Here is a 17,123-nt window from a genome sequence, read left to right on the forward strand (position 1 = left end):
CCAAGCATCTGGACTATTGGTGCTGTGGCCTGAACCGTCGTGGTTGCAGAGAAGGAGCCAGCTGGATGGGCTGGAGAGATGTTTTGGAGGCAGGGTGGTAGAATTAGTGGGACTGGGTGCCTGGTGCTTGAGGGGTAAGGGATGGGGAGGCGTGGGCTTTGGCATTCAGCTTCTGTCTTGGGCCCTGATGGAGGGAGCCATTGGCTGAGATGGGGACGCAGGAGTGGCAGACGATGAGTCAGACCTTAGCTTCCTGACCTTGAGACACCCACATGGAGGTGGCTGGTAGGCAGATCTGTATGACTAGGGCTCGGGAGAGAGCTCTGCACTTGGAGTATGAGCTAGGGAGTCAATAGCTCAGGGATGGAAACCAAGGCCATGGATGGGAAGTGACTGTGAGCCTAGGCCTTAAGGAGCATCGTGTGTGCCTGCTTACATTTTTATGCTGCTGCCTTCACCAGGAGACAAGTTCTAGATGGCACGGCTAGCCTGACCCTCAGTGAAGAGCCAAACCCAGCTGGCCCTGCAGCTTGAAGCAGCGCCCCCTCGTGGAGCCCAGCCTGGACGGGCCAGTCTCCGGCCGACCTGCAGGTGCACGAATGAGTAAAAATAAGAATTCTAACCTACCCATACTTGGTGTGATTTGTCGTGCAGCAATAACTGACCAACACAGTGGGTGTTTCTGATTCGTTCCTTTTTCGGTTTCGGAAAGTTCGGCTCACATCTCACCAAATTCCAACTTCTCCATCCCGCAGAGATCCACCTATGTGTTTAGTCGCGGTGGGTAACTCCTAGGCCCGGGCCTTCCATTGCCCCTCTGTGGCTTCTAACCTTGGATCCCTGTTTACAAGTGACCCTGGGCGTTTTTTCCGAATGCCCTGAGGCTGAGCTCCCCATGGGTCCGGTGCAAATGATGATACCTCAGAGTCCTATCACACATGCATCTCACTCTCCCAGATTTACCATTTACCCAAAGCATTTATAATGGAGAGAGAGAGAAAATACTCGTGAGAATGCACTCAGAAAATATATAACCCAGGGGAAGCCTGAAAAGGGAGTCAGAAGCCAAGTTGCGCAAAGCATGAGCCGCTCCACCCTCTTGGTTTAATTCAGTTCATTCAGTACATGTTTACTGAGTCCCTACATGGGTGAATAAAACAGACAAAAGTCCTTTTATTTATGGAGCTCACATCCCAAGGAAACTAATTTTCATGCTTAAAGGCACCGTTCCTATTTATCATGCACCATGGCGTCAACCACATGCCAACGTCCTCACTTGCTGGCAAATGGCTGGGGTTGAATGATGGTCATGCCTCACACAGACTTCGGGCACTCTTCGGTTTCCACATCGCGTTTAGATCCCCCGAGTTGAGACGCCACTGTCTCCCTGGGAGAACTCAGTGAAATGTGTGCGTGGAGTGGGCTCATCCGTAAGGGATGAGAGGTAGGAACGAGTGATTTCAGCCCCAGCCAATGACATTACCAGCTAGTGCTTTGAGCTTTATTAGTGACCCCACCCCAGAGGGACCCCTCGGAGAGCAGTGGCCCTCCCCTAGGTGAGCTGAGTGTCCATGCCTGCAAACACTTTGGGAGCGGAAGTGGAGGGGCTGTGGGGGGGTCAGCTGCATTCCACGCCTGCATCCTCATTGTGGTTGCAGTTGTGAGAGCCCCAGCTATTCTTGTTGCAATTCCACAGGGTCCCTTCTGTCCCTTGACATGCAACGTTATCCAGCCAGATCTGCCCAGTGCCTGGAGATACGGAAGGCAAGGAGAGAGAGGAAAGCACAATTAGGGTCAAACTTCCATTTGGGGGTAGACTGCCAATTTCCCTTGCGTCCACTCAGGCCCAGGGTGCTGACAGCTGGTCTACTCTCTCTCTCTCTCTCTCTCTCTTTCTTTGTTTTTTTTTTTTTTTTTACTTTTTTTCAAATGTTTATTTATTTTTAAGAAAGAGACACAGTGCGAGTGGGGAGGGACAGAAAGAGAGAGAGAGGGAGATACAGAATCCGAAGCAGGCTCCAGGTTCTGAGCTGTCAGCACACAGCCCAATGCGGGGCTCGAACTCACGAACCGTGAGATCGTGACCAGAGCCGAAGTCGGACGCTTAACCGACTAAGCCACCCAGGCACCTCTCGTCCACTCTCTTATGTTAACTCTGCTTCTATTCTGCTTTCTACCCTTTGGCAAAGGTCTCACCCAAAGATTAAATGAGATAGATTAAGATACATTATGATATTCAATCTATTATTAATTATTACTTAAGCTATGCACTGTTTGAAATTTCCTCCTAGGGGCTCCCGGTGTTTACCGCTTTCCTGCTGATTCACAGCAGCCATACCTACCTTCTTCAAATGGCCTTTTATTACCAGGCCATTCTCTGGCTGGAAAGCATCATTCTTCAAAAACCCCTAACTTCTGATATAATTGATTTCAGATCAATAGCACAGGGAAAAACAGCAGGATGACCGTCCCCACTTACGAGGGTCTGATTTATGACTTTTCAACTTCACGATGGTTCAAGAGTGACCCACGTTCAGTAGAAATCATACTCGAGAATTGTGAATTGTGATCTGTTCCTAGGCTAGAGACATGCGGGACGGTGCTCTTGTGGTGTGGGCCAGCACGAGCTCTCAGTCAGCTAGGCGACCATGAGAGTCAACAACCGATAGACTTAGAGCCCTTCAGTACCCAGACGGCCATTCCGTTCATCACTTTCAGTATGGTAGTCAATCAATTACAGGGGCAAGTTGACAACATTATAAGTAGGTTTCGTTTAAAATAATTCTGCCCAACTGTGGGCTCCTGTAAGTGTTCTGGGTATGCTTAAGGTAGATGTGGCTAGGTTATGATGTGTAGGTGAGGTGTATTAGTTGCATTTTCTGCACAATGTTTTCAAATTAGGATGAGTGTGTTGAGATGTAACCCCATCGTAAATTGGAGAAGATGTGTTTTCAGTTATAGTAATTTATACTACAGTGTGGCCATCTATATAAGGGTAATCTATATGAGGAAAATATATCCTTTAAAGTAGTGTCACAATCCAACTGGAACTCAGATTAAAAAGCAGGTGGGTGCTGGGGCGCCTGGGGATCTCAGTCGGTTGAGCGTCCGACTTCGGCTCAGGTCATGATCTCACGTCTCGTGGGTTCGAGCCCCACGTCGGGCTCTGTGCTGACAGCTCAGAAACTAAAGCCTGCTTCAGATTCTGTGTCTCGCTCTCTCTCTGCTCCTCCCCCATTCACGATCCCTCTCTCTCTCAAAAAATGAATAAACATTAAAAAAAAAAAAGAGGAGGCATTTTGGAGTAGAGTAAGGACAGAGAGTATTTGGAAGTGTGGGCAGGAGAAGCCAGCCTAGTGTCCCTGCCAGGTCAGCTCTTGTGGCCAAAGAAATGATCTCAGCCTGGATTCTTCACTCCTTTGTTGAAAGTTTGGACCTTTTGCTGAAAGACACAGGACATCTTTCCAAAACGAACTTTAGGAAGTCCCTGCCCCAATTTATTTTCTCTTCCTTTTGCACCTTCTCCTTAAAGACGGTCACAATATGGAATGTTCTGGTGTCTAGTTCCCAGAAGACTGAGAGGAACCCCTGTGTTTGCCCGTCCTGCAACTTCTCTGTCCTTCCGGGGCCAGCGCCTCAGCTGTCCTTCAGAGAGCCATGCCTTGGCCACAAAGCGACCTGGCTTCAGGGAGGCGCGGACCGCGATCCAGGCCAGGTCAGCCAGAGCCCCGACCAAGCCTTTGCCATCACCGTTGTGGAAGACAAGTCCTCTCTCTCCTGGGGCCGCCAACCTGGAAGGCTGGCAGCCAGGGGCACTTTTCAGATGCTTAAACCAATCCTTCTCTTTTAACCCAAACTCGCTGAGTCACTTGCAACCGAAGGGAAGGCCTCAAGGAAAGACGCACTCACCAGGTGTCACATTGACAAGGGCCCTTCCCCTGGAGTAGCCCAGCATGCGGCAGAAGACAGTGGCATCTGAATGGTCCCAGTCGTCGTCACAAATTGTCCCCCAGATGCCGTTATAGTAAACTTCAGCCCGGCCTCGGCTGCTAGTGCCGATAATCCTGACGGACACCAGGGATTCACCTGGGTGAAAGACATACGTGGGAGAGGTGAGGAGAGCAGTCTAGGGCTTTGCATGGATGCGCGCTCTGCCTTTCCATTCTTGGAAGTTCTGTCGTTAGGGAAGAGCCAGCCCCCCGCTTGGCCGTCACCAGAGCCGGGAAGATCCCACATACGGCACAGGTACGACCCGGCCGGCAGCCTCCGTGCACCTGCAGCTGGCCTGGCCTGGCCTTGTGGGGAGAAGAAAAGGAAAAGTTGAGGGGGTAACGGGAGGGAGGGAAAGAGGGGAGGGGGAGACAGAGGGAAGGGGGGAAGAAGAGAGAAAGAGAAGGAGTCGGGGGGAGAGGACAGGAGCTGTGGCTCTCCGCCATGGGCAGGCCTAGCTGAGGGATAAGCCTGTTAGCTTTTCCCAAACCGAGGGATTTCTCCGAGAACCAGGGCCTCTCCCCACCGCACCTGCAGTTTTCAAGTACAGAGTTTCCTCTAAACCACAAATTAAAGAGACTAGAAATAGTGATTACCTTTTTGACCTTTTTGTCCCTGTATTCCTTGCTGTCCAGAAGATCCTGTCACAAGGACAAAAAAAAAAAAAGCCCCCCCCCAACACACACAATTTGAAGGAAACCGAGAAGCCAGGATCCCCTGACGCCTCTTTGCCAGCAGTGGGAGGAGGGTGGGGAGGTCAGATGGTCTCCTCCAGGTTTGCAGGTGACCTGGCATCATGAGGGCCAGATGGACCACGGGCACCCATGGTTGAGCCAGACGAAATAGGCTTACACTACAGCATGAGGGATTTCAGCTCGACCAGAGAGGAGCATTTAACAGGTGAGAAACATGTGACCCCATCATGTGACATGTGGGAAGTACATGTGACAGACAGGGGAGGCATCTCCTTTGTGGAAAGGTGCAGCGGCCGGGGCATTGCCTGGGCGTCACGCGAACACACGTTCACATGTTTGCCTCTCTGAAATGCCCACAACGTGCCTTCTTCACTTCTGTGTGCTCAGGGCCAAGGGCAATCCCAGCACAGAACTTGTCCGGGGTGGAGCGGGGGGAAGCCAGTAAACCTCTACACCTCTGGTTCTGGAAACTCCCAAACCCCTGACAACAGGGACTCTCCTCAGAACCCACAAATCAGAGACCGAGGCCTGACCTTTCACTCCTGGCTCTCCCTTTTGGCCTTTTAGTCCCGGTGCACCCTTGAGGCCTGCCAGGCCTGGGCTTCCCTGGCTTCCTTTCATGCCTGCAGGGCCTGGAGAGGAGAGAAACCATGTTAGTCAGATGCTTTGCTCTGCTTTCCGAGGGGGGCCAAGGGCCTTGGTCCTCAATGACTGAGTTGTCCTCGCCCACCTCCGTGAATGGGCTGCTAGGATGTTCAGCCGTGTTTTTGGTCCACCTTGGAGGGACAGTAGGGTTCAGGGTGTTGTTCTTTTTTTTATTTTTAAATTTTTTTTTTCTTCAACGTTTTTTATTTATTTTTGGGACAGAGAGAGACAGAGCATGAACGGGGGAGGGGCAGAGAGAGAGGGAGACACAGAATCGGAAACAGGCTCCAGGCTCCGAGCCATCAGCCCAGAGCCCGATGCGGGGCTCGAACTCCCGGACCGCGAGATCGTGACCTGGCTGAAGTCAGACGCTTAACCGACTGTGCCACCCAGGCGCCCCAGGGTGTTGTTCTGATCTCCCCACTGACTCTCCTACGAGTGCCGGCTGGGAACACACAGGTAAAGACAGCGGACGGGATCCTGGTGGGCCTCACCGAGCGACATAATTGTGTGGAAGGTGTGGCCATTCTGAGAGAACTTGCCGTCGTGTTTCTAGGTCTCGAGTTCTCCTTTAGTAAGTTCAAACAGGAACCGAATACCCAGATCACGAGGCAGAAAGAGGGTTCAAGAGATGTGTCTGAGAAGTTTTGCGTTGGCGCCCTTTGGGGCGGGGGCTGTGGAGAAGGCTAGAAGCGAGTGCCCTGTGGGAAGTGCCATGCGCAGTGACCGACCCAAGCCAAGCAGGGCTTGGGCTTGGGAGGTGATCATAATAGGCTAGCGGCAGCAGCAGGAGGAGGGGAGGAGCTTGAGGGGCCAAAGGGAAGACAGAGATGGACCAGCGCAGGTACGGGGAAGCAGATGAGGCCTCGCAGCCCACTGGGGAGGTGGAGAGGAAGGCCGCACAGCTCCATGGTGGGCGCACGGCCTGAAGCCACCAGCCGGCCCCGGCTCTCCAGGCGCTTCTTTACCCCTTCTCTACCCTCAGCGCAGCCCCTCTCCCTACCCGCCCAGGTCACTGAGTTCTGTCGCTCTACAGGTTTTCCAGGGGCAGGAATCTGAGACTTGAGGGACAGAGCCCTGGAGTCTTAGCCTCAAACAGGCTTGGGCCCTAGCCCCTTTGGGGGAAGGTCACAGCAGCATGTTCAAAGTCAACAAAACCTGTCCTCCAAGCACGAGGTTTTCCAGACATCATTCTGAGAAATTAAAATGAAGCCGGCCCTTTACCTGGAAATCCTGATTCTCCTTTTGTTCCTTTCTGTCCTTGAAGTCCTAAGATCGAAATACAAAAAAGAGGGGAAGATAATAAAACTTAGATATTAGACACTTTTAATCTTAGACAACCTCTACCTTTTGTCTGATTAATGCAGACGGAAAGATACATTGGTTCTCCACGATTGTTTAAAGCCTCCTGAGCAGAGCATAAAAGGAGACAGACTGCAGATAAATGGGGACACGTGTTGGGGACAAATAGAGATGGAGTGGAGGAAAGCCTGCGTTAGACAGACAGACAGACTCTGGATTTACTGGCTGGCCTTCTTTGTCCGATTATAACCTGACTTGATGGCTAACTCCAATCCCGTTTCTTCCTGATGCATTTGATTGGAAAGAAGTTGAGGGATATTTTGAAAACAAAGCTCTCTTTATTTCCAAAAGCCCGTGGAGGGGACTCACTGGCCGCCAGGAGTGCTTGGGGGCTCTCACCCATAGCAGATGCTCCACAGAATTGGTGGGTTCATTTCATTGTGGCCCTAATGTGGCTAAAGATTTATGTGGCTAAAGGGTCTCGTGTCCAGAAGATGGAAGAATTATCACTGCAATCATTGGTGATGATCGTATTTGTGGTTCTAATGTGAAAGATCCTTCCTTCCCCCCTCTTTTCCTCCCTTCCTCCCTTCCTTCCTTCCTTCCTTCCTTCCTTCCTTCCACCCACTCACCCCGTTATTCACTGACTCATGGAAGGCCCACTGTCCCCAGCACCATGCTGGGTCACAGGGAGATAATACTTTGTTGGTTTAGCAACATTGTGGTTTCCTTTTTTTTTTTTTTTGTATAAACTTTTTTTTAAGTTTATTTATTTTAAGAGAGAGAGAGAGCAAGCCAGTGGGGGAGAGGCAGAGAGAGAGAGGGAGAGCATGAGAATCCCAAGCAGACTCCATGCTGTCAGTGCAGAGCCGGATGAGGGGCTCAGCCCCCAAATCGTGAGATCGTGACCCGAGCTGATATCAAGAGTCGGACGCTTAACCGACTGAGCCACCGACGCGCCCTGCAACATCGTGGTTTCTGGATTTTCAGTGCCTGTACCGATTTGATTTCAGAGAAACAAGACTCTCCAAGACCCACAAACTTGGGGAAACGAAAGCTCAGTATTGACTGTGAAGTACCAGTTACTAGAGGGTAACCAGAGGAACACTGTGCTCACCACCACACCCTCGACTGGTGTCCTTCCCATGGCACAAGCCCACCGGTGGCAATCCTCAGCAGCCACAGGGAACTCAGTTCCCCAGCTTGCCCACGGCCTGCGGGGAGTTCCTACCTGGGGAACTTCCTGCTTCTGACTTCAATTTCTGACTTTCCTAAGCACCTACTGTGTGCTGGTCAATGGAGGGCAGGCAACGGGCCCGGCGGGCCTCTTTGGGACCCCTTTCTGGAATAATGAGCAAGGGAATTCCTGGCTCCCAGCAGCCCTTCAGATGATTCTCCTGAGGCCGGGAGCTGCCTGGAGGTAGATCAGAAGCCCCAGGAGCTCAGACCTTGGCACCACAGAGGCAGGAAGCCCTGGAACGATCTGAGAGGGCAACTCGTTCAGCTCCTCGTGTTAGGGATGGGACAGAACTGAGGCTCAGGAAGCTTCTTCTAAGGGCTAAAGGAACCTCAGAGGTCAGACCCTGGCAGGCAGACCCCAGCTCACTCCGGGGTCATTTGCTCATGCCCCAGCCCCCTTTGTAGAATGCCCCACTCCCTTCACCCCCCAGAGAACTCGGATCAAGCCTATGAAATCTGCTAAGATGTCGGATGTCCCCGACTGCAAAGCCTTCTCTGGCCTCGCCCATGGATGGCATACTTCCTTTCAAGGCGGCAAAGTGGCCAGAGTCAGAGAGCCTGGGCTTACATCCGCCTCTGTGACCTTGAGCTAGGTGCTGCCCTCTGGGAACCTCACTTTCCTCCTCTGAGTCTCCTGGCTGCCTCGGGGGCACTTGGGAGACTGAAACGGAGTCGTCTGTGTCATGTGCTGAGCCTCATGTCTGGCGTGGGCTCAGTAGACCCTGTCACGGGGACCCCACGGACCCCGTTTGCACGTGTCTGTCTCCCCGCTCGGTGGGGAGTGCCTCGGACGCTGGCCCACGTGAGTTCCGGGCTCACTGCCCAACAAGTCCCATAAACGTTTGCTGGTGACCTGAGGTCACCCAGCAGAGGTGGCAGATGCTTCCTGTCCTCTCACTTACAGCTGAATTGCGTGCGTCCAGATGACAGAGGAGAAGCCACGCTCAGAAACACGTTATTAAATAGGAAAACGGGTCATGCATTGACTCCTGGCTCTTTGCATCCTAGAGGGCACCGTAGGGCAAAACTCTCTACCTTAAGAGTCCGCCCCTGGAAGCAAAGTTCAGGGACCCCGGGCCTTGTGACCTCCCCTAACTGTCCCCTCCTGAAGAAGTGCCCATCTCCAGCTGTCCCCAAAGCACCAAACGACAAACACCCTGTAGAGACAGGAACCATAGGGAATCCCCTCTTCTCTAGACCTATGGTCCCTGCGGCCTGACCCCCCCCCCCTGGCTCATTTCTCACACCCTCCTTCCCAGCCCGTCCCCCCCCCCCCCCCCGGGGACTCTGTCTCTGCGGCTGCCTGCTCTCTGCCAGGCACCGCGCCAGGGGCTTCACAGACACCGCCTCATTCCGTCTTTCACCTGCCCTGCAAGGTAGTGCCACTTTTCCTTCTTACAGGGGAGGAAGAAGTCCACAGTCACAGACGCTAGGTGATTTATCCAAGGTCACGCAGGGAGTGAGCGGTGAACTTGAGTTGTAACCCAGGTTTGGCCTCCCACTGGGTGCCGTAGCTCCCTGTGTCCTGTTCGCAAGGCAGCTCACACCTTCCTGAAGTTTCCCTCTCGGGCTGCCTACCTGGTTCCAGAGACACTCCCGGCCCCACCGGGGGCCATCTCGTTCCCCTAAAGGAGTAGTCAAACTCGGGGTGCATCGGAATCACCAGCACAGGGCTTGCTAAACAAAGCAGCTTGTTAGGCTCTACCCCGGGATTGCTGATTCAGTGGATCGGGGGTGGGGATCTGAGACTCTGCATTTCTAGCAAGCTCCCAGGTGATTTTAATGCTGCTGGTCCAGAGGCCACACTTTGAGGAGCAAGGCCTTAAACAATCCTTAAACTCACGGCCCACCTTCTCCAAACAGCCTTCCTGTCTCTGAGGCAAATAAATGCTGGGTTCCTCCTCCTAACCACAGCTTCCTGAGTCTTCCTGAATATTGCACACATCTCAAGCTGAGGGGAGCCCAAAATATTTATTTGCAAGGTGTTTATTTAGAGAAATGATTTTCTCCCAAGAAAAATCGTGTAGTTAGAAAGCACACGTCGTCTTATTGGTCAGCGCTTAGCTAGTATTTTGCCTAAAAGCTTAGGTTCCTGCTTTGAGGGGAAACTGCCAACTTCAAACCCAGAGTTATCAAACTAGCAGGGATCTGGATACTATTCTAGACGATTCCTCGCATTCCACAGGGGAAGAAACTCAGGCCCGGGGCAAGTTGGGGAGCAAGTCTCCCGACTCTGATTTAATGTAGAAATTTCCAGTACATTAGGAAACTTCCTTCAATACTTTCCTGACATACAGACTAAGTGCAGCCTGGAAGGTTGAGGATAAGTTTATTAACTGACAGATTGAGCTGTGTAGCAAGAAGGGGACCAAAAACTTGGATGCATGTAGAATTCTATAGATACCTCTGAGAAATTTAGAGGAAAATGAGAAAAGTTTTACAAGCGACAATTTAGTAATGTGATTTGGTAGAATTTAATAAGTTCTGGGGCTATCCCAGTCCTTAGATATGGCGGCTGGAATGAACTGAGAAATTATATTCACAATATAGGGCTTAATTGCTATTATGACGAATTCTTTGTTGCTTACCTTCAAAGTAAAATGTCCTAAAACACAGATGAGAAAATGGATTGCAGGTTATTTGCATTTTGGCTTTGCTTCAAGAGGAAAATCAAAGAACGTAGAAAATTCAGATGCTTGTTATATTTTAGACAGGAAGGCTGCTGAGATGCAGAACTTCTGATCCGATTGGTGTTTTGGAGCCTAAATGTTTTGGCTGCTTCTAACATCATTTTGTGAGGTGGAATGATAGAAAGAGAAATGCCACGATCACAAGACGAAGTGAGTTCTTCCTCGTGTCCAAACAAACTTCAAAATGGCTAAGGGATTTTGAGCTAAAATTAATTTTTGTGTGGGGTTTTCGTGTTTTGCAATTCTCCCCACTTCAAAGTCAAGTGATTTTGTAATCCTTTGAAAGCTCAAAGGTTAGAGAAAAACAGGGGCGCCTGGGTGGCTTAGGCAGTTAGGCGTCCGACTTTGGCTCAGGTCATGATCTGGTGTTTTGTGAGTTCAAGCCCCGCATCAGGCTCTGTGCTGACATCTCAGAGCTCGCAGCCTGCTTCAGATTCTGTGTCTCCCTCTCTCTCCGACCCTTCCCTGCTCGCCCTCTGCCTCTCTCAAAAATAAATAAACATCAAAGGTTAGAAAAAAACCAAGTTTGGGGAGTTTCATAAAATGCCGTTCGGTGAATGGATGAAGGAAATGACCGTTAGAGAAAGTTCTGCTGAGTGATAATGCCCTACTTAATAAACTGTGCACCTTCCCTTCCCAGCAGAAGGAAAAGAACTTCCTCCTCACTGTCTTTAATCTGAGACGGCTCCTTTCTCGCAAGAGGTGTCAATGAGGGAAAACATTTCACTTGGATGGGCTGGGGTGTGGTTAGTGGCTGTTCACAGCGGCCGGGGGATCTGGTGATGGGGCCAGGATTTACCCATCTGCTGTGGAATGGGAATACAGGCGATTCTGACTTCTCTGGAGTTCTACACTCTATGTTATTCTATGTGACAAAATCTGGAACAGCATAACTTTGGAATCTGACTTTGGGATCAACTCCTGGATTTAGAGTATATTAACCGTAAGCCCCCCGCCTGCCTACCCCAGGAGAGGTTTTGCCTTCGGGGAGTCTTTGCTTCTCCTGCTGTAAGGTAGTGAAACTCAGGAGTGTGGGCAGGGGAACTAAGATGATGGGAGTAAATCCCAAGCACAGTGCTTGGCCCAGAGGCATTGTTAATCATAAACAAATTTATTATATATGCAATATAATATATTAATATATAATAATATTATATATATGTATATACATATATGTACATGTATATATGTATACATATGTATATATGTATGTACATATATACATGTATATACATGTATATACGTATACATATATATACACGTATATATACATATGTATGTATATATACCTATATATACAATATATTAATATATAATAAAATTATATATTATATATATTATATTATATATAATATATTAATATATTATATAATATATACACGATAATGGGATCTAGCTGTTACTTAGGTCAAGCGAAGGCACTGTAATTTCTCTGTTTTCATCTCAGGAGGCTAGATATTCTCTTGAGAGATTAATGATTTTATTTACAAAATGGGAAATGCATTGGTTTGAAAAACTGGCTTGATAGAATCAAAACTGGACAAACACCGTGGTGCCTCCGGTCTGGGGAATACCGATGTCCTCACATGGAAAAGCATGCGTTATCTTCCATGGTGAGAAGGTCTGGCCCCTGGGTGGGAGCCCAACCTTCCTTTTCCCACTTCAGAAATCTAACTTCTCCAAGAATTCATTAACCTCTGACCCCGGGATGGTATGGAGACCTGCCTATGGGCCGCCAGACTGCGGACCTATGGCAATTCCCTCCTGAGATGTTCATGTGGGCCATTAGCTCCTAGATCAAGGCAAGCATTTGGATTTGTGTGGGAAATCTGTGCAATTTTGCAGAAGCTGTAATTATCACATGCCCCGCTTTGGAAACATAATCACCATGTTTACTTGGGGAGCCAGAACTAAGGAAGAACCCTTGGAATTTGCCTGGTTGGTATTCACCAGTAGGCCTGATCGATGGAAATCCCCAAAAAGGTGCTCAGCAAAAATACAGGAACTTGATAATGGGGTTAAAATGATCCCCAGGCTAAGGGCCAACCGTCTCTGTGCTGTAAGGGAGGTGGGTTTGGGGGTAAATAACGAAGAGCCGTAACAGGGCCTGAGAACTTCATGTTTCCTTCTCAGAGTGGAAGAAGCTGCTGGAGCCTCAGCTCTAATCTTCCCTGGACTGGGATGGAGAGAGAAGGTGTTGCTCATCAGAGTGCCTGATGGGGGGCAAGGGGCACGTTCAGGCTGCCTGGGCAGGGAGACAGCATGATGGAGTGCAGTAGGTAAGTCCATGGGCATTGGGTCGGCCAGGCTTGGGTTCTGACCCTGGCTGTGTCTTCTCCTGGCCCCTCGAGTCTGGGCAAGTTCCTGTGAAATCGCACTCACAAGATTGCCGCTCCCACTGCGTTGTCACGCAAAAGCTCATTATCAAGAGGTGCTTTTACTATGTAAACCCTCCCAGGACGTGGACTACAGGGCAGAATTCCCTACCCTCAGACAGTGGGAGACACAAGTTGGGGGCTGGGGAGTGGGCACAGTGTTCCCTGTGCGTAAAACCATGCTTTACCCCTAATACCCTTGCTTAGTTAAGACCCGTTGGTCTGGCAGTGGGGGAAGGGTGTGGACAGGTGGGGACAGAAACTCACTGCTTATAGCCGAGGGATAAAAGCCATCATCACTATGAAGCCAAACAAAAACCTCAGGGATAGGGCAGCCTCAGGCCCTAAATTCAGACCCCCTAAAATCTGGGACCAGGGAAGATGAAAATATATATGATCAGGAGGAAACAGCCAACAAGTCAGGGGCATCTGACCCCCACACCCAGATGGAGCCTTTCCAGAAGGTGAAACCTTGCTGGCTGCCTTCAGGTGGCATCTATATGGCATCCTGGAGCAGGTCCCCTGCCCACACTGACACATAGTCCATAAACAACAAATTGACTCCGGGGCTGGATGGACTGGAAGGGCAGTGGGTGTTACAGCGGCCCGCGCCATGGCTCGTATTAATCTTCAGAAAAGCCCAGATGGTTGAAGGCCCAGAGTCCAGGGCCAGCCAGGAGGTGGCCCCGCTTATCCCTCTGGCCAGAGCTCCTGAGCCTCTCTCACATCTCAACCCTAAATGCCAGGGACATCAGCCTACAGAGCCCTCCCTCATTCTTCTGTGACTTCGCCTGCTCTGTTCCCGCTCTCTAGATTTCCCATCCCCTCCTCACCATGGCCAAGCTCCACTCATTCCATGAGACTCAGCTCAAGCTCTTACATCACTCCCGGACCGCGCTGCCTTTCACCACCCCTGCCAGACAGGGGACACTGTGAGACTGAAGAAGTTAGTTGAGTGAAGTCACATTTGTTTAAGGAATCAATCCATCCATCAGTCAGCCACTTGATCAGCGAGCACGGAGAGGACGTGCCCCTGGTGTGGGTCTGCGCACCACTCTGCCTGAGGGCATCGGGCTGTCTAACCCGGCAGGACCTTCTGCTCGGGCGGAGGATGGAGCCATGGAAGGCTGTCCACAGCCATAACCTTGAGCTGCTACCACATTCCAGGCTGCGCTTGGCTTTCTAAAGGGCATTTGTCACGTCTCACTTCTCCATGCAAAAGCGCACAACACAGTGTGCCTGGCACACCCTGGCAACAGTCTGTGTGCCTGTCTCCTGCCCCAGCCTGTATGTGTGAGGCCAGGAAGCAGGTCTTACGCATCACGGTGACCCAGCGCCCTACACAGTGGCCCACACTTTCTAGACCACTGTAGGCGCTCAGACTTAGGGACGCGACAAAATCGGCGTGGGGGTTCGCAAAGCAGACCACACTGGTTTGATGCTTTGTAACCTAGACGAATTTGGCATGAAGGTTCATCCTGTAGTCACTGTGAGTTTGGTTACGCGGGTCCCTCCTCCCAGCCCGAGTCTCTCTGGGACAACGTGCAGGAAGGGGTTTCTTGACACCCCCTGCCCACATTCAGAGCCCTGACCCTGGGGGCCCCCCTGCAGGTCAGCAGGAGAGAATAGAAACTACGCACACAGCCAGAAGGCAGGCCAGGGGACAACGAGGGCCAGCTGCCCTTCTCTTCTCTTTAATGGTGGAGGTTTGGTCATGGCATTGAGGCCTTTCAGGGATGCTGGGCAGAGAGAGGACAGCCCTAGGGCTCTGAGCTAAAAGGGCCCCGACAGAGGGAAGTGTCCTTAATTGGGGTGCCTCGGGCCAGAGCACAGGAGACTCTGTGCCTCCTTCTGGGGGGCCCCCTGAAGCAGTGCTCCTCCCTATGCACCCAGCAACCCGTCCACCCCCTACACACACCCTCCGTTACCTGAGTCCCCCTTGCTTCCCTTCATGCCGTCGGCTCCTGGCATCCCGGGTATCCCTGGTTGTCCTGTACAACAGATGCCCGGAGAGCATGAGGGCTGGGCTCTGTGGCTCTTCAGACACCATTCCCCATGCCCACGGCAGGGCCGAGGACCTCACCTGTCAGCCCGGGGGGGCCAGTGCTGCCGGGCTCACCCTTGGCACCTGGGGATCCCGCTGCGCCCGGAGAGCCGGGAAGACCCTGCGCTCCAGGTTGTCCTGCAAGTTAAGTGACAGTTGCAAGGTTGGGGGTGGTCGGCAGAGAGCTGGCTGCCCGCCCCTCGGCTCATCTGTCTTCTCGGCTGTGACACGTGTACCTCCTACCAGCGTGCATGTTCCCTGGGCAGCTTTCCACATCTCCCTTTAGAAGCCACGAGCGAGCCCAGTTAGTAGGAGAAAAGTTACAGCCTGACCCGTGTGTTCATCGTTGCCATCACTCTGCAGTGCCTGGGGCTCGCGGACTCCCTAGGCACCCCGGTCGTGGGTGTGGGCTCCACACCCCTGCGTGGCGGACTGCGGCGAAGGTCTAAGGGGAATGCCAATCAAGCCTGTTCCTCCCAGGCGGGGCCCGGTTTTCAGAGAGCCCCCACGTGCTCTGGGTTAACGCCACAATGAATCTAAAGACCGTGGAGTTGTGTCCCGGACTTGACTTTGCCCAGGGACAGTAGCAGCTCGAATGATGTCTGGATCCCCAGAGTTCTTACCTTGGTCTCCTTTCATTCCAGGAGATCCAGCCGCACCTAAAATGAAGAAGGACTTTTAGGGATTTTGTTCCCCTCTAGCTCAGCCTGTCAGAGAAAAAGGGAATGTGGACAGGTGGGTGGACGGCCTCTTACCTGGGAGGCCTGGCTTCCCTGAGTCACCTTTGCTCCCCTGGGCTCCGGGGGGCCCCATAACCCCTGTATCTCCTTTCATGCCCATGTCTCCCTTGCTTCCTGAAAAACCAAGGAGTTGTGGTCAGGCACGGAGGAGGACGCAGCCGGCCGCCAGGTCCCAATGACGCTGTCCCACCCAAAATCCAAACTCAAATTCCTTGGGCTCCGCCTACCTGGTTCCCAGAAGTGGAAGATACAATGGTTGGCCTCAAGGAGCACACCATCTTGCCCCAGAGACCAGAAGGAAATGCGTGAGAAATAGACGAGGTCATGGGGCCCGGCTGGCGTGCAGCCGAAGGCCCAGAAGCCAGGCTCTCAGGACCCTGGTCAGCACGCTGGTCCCCTTGGGAGGGACCACAGCCCAGGCTGAGCTAAGTGCTGCCCGGCTCATTTTAGTGTCTGCATTTGGGGAATTTTTTTTTTTTCAAGCCTCCCCAACTGAAACCTGAATATTCCAGAATGCCGATCCCAAGTGCCGAGAATAGAAACGTGAAGGCATGAGTGGAGAGGAAAACATTGCAGCAGCTCGGACTCCTGCCAGTGCTCCAGCCACAGCCTTTCCTGGTGCCCAAGGTTTCAAATTTTCCACTTGTCATCAGCATTCAAGGCTTGTCCCAGCCTGTCCTCTCCTCGGTCCTCCATTGCTCCCTCCTCCTTTCTGCGGCTGCATGGCGCATATCAATTGAGGGAGGCTCCTCGCATGCGGGCTGCCAACCTCTTCCCAGTCTGCGGGCTTGGCTCCCGAGCGGGCTGCACACCCTCGCTAGCCGTGCCAGGCTGGGTCTGTTCATCAGCGGCCCCCTGGCTTGGCTGGTGTTCCCGGAGCTAGTCAAAGTCCCATCCCGGCAACGCCCTCAGCCCTGGGACAGGCTTATTGGGATGGAATTTGGTTAAAAGGGTCCACTCCACTATCTTCCCGATATCAGAGCTGGGAGGACTCAGAGGGAGAGCAGCCTTCCCTCCTGTGCGTTGGGAAAGGAGACAGAGAGGTCTGAAGCAGCGGGGGGCGGGAGGTGGGGGGGGGGGAGAGTCACGGGTCACGCGAAGCTGTCTGGTCTAAGCGTGGGGTGACGTTAGGGGCAAGACTCAGGAAGCAGTTTCTTTCAGGTGGTTTAGATACTTGAAGGATGACTATTCCCTGATGGGAAACAAAACAATCAGAAAGAACTCGGTTCTAGCAGAGATCGCTTATGGCCTCAGGGGCAAGCCCAAAAGAAGGCGATCCTTGTTCATTCAAGGTGTGCGCTTCGGCAGAAGGGACAAATGGCATTCGGCAGATGGGACTAGGAATTACTTCCCTGGAGGAATATGTTCGTGCCCCACTGCCCCGGGGCCGGCCGGAACCACCG

The 17,123-nt window shown here is 52.0% G+C and overlaps 1 protein-coding gene across 2 annotated transcripts in view; it reads right to left on the minus strand.

Annotated features, from left to right (window-relative positions):
• Window positions 1-1,479: 1,479 nt before the first annotated feature.
• The window catches only part of MARCO (macrophage receptor with collagenous structure), a 39,088-nt gene continuing 23,444 nt past the window's right edge, over window positions 1,480-17,123 (minus strand). For both annotated transcript variants that reach the window (XM_019837998.3, XM_045033682.1), the window contains exons 8-16: window positions 15,736-15,834; window positions 15,604-15,639; window positions 15,020-15,118; window positions 14,865-14,927; window positions 6,555-6,599; window positions 5,219-5,317; window positions 4,587-4,631; window positions 3,910-4,086; window positions 1,480-1,749 (exon numbers count right to left, since the gene is read on the minus strand). In XM_019837998.3, the coding sequence (XP_019693557.2) occupies window positions 1,619-1,749; window positions 3,910-4,086; window positions 4,587-4,631; window positions 5,219-5,317; window positions 6,555-6,599; window positions 14,865-14,927; window positions 15,020-15,118; window positions 15,604-15,639; window positions 15,736-15,834 (794 nt within the window). In that variant the 3' untranslated portion in view covers window positions 1,480-1,618. The remainder of the gene's footprint in view (window positions 1,750-3,909; window positions 4,087-4,586; window positions 4,632-5,218; window positions 5,318-6,554; window positions 6,600-14,864; window positions 14,928-15,019; window positions 15,119-15,603; window positions 15,640-15,735; window positions 15,835-17,123) is intronic.

The sequence above is a fragment of the Felis catus genome, chromosome C1, assembly GCF_018350175.1.
Source record: "Felis catus isolate Fca126 chromosome C1, F.catus_Fca126_mat1.0, whole genome shotgun sequence".
NCBI lineage: Eukaryota > Metazoa > Chordata > Mammalia > Carnivora > Felidae > Felis > Felis catus.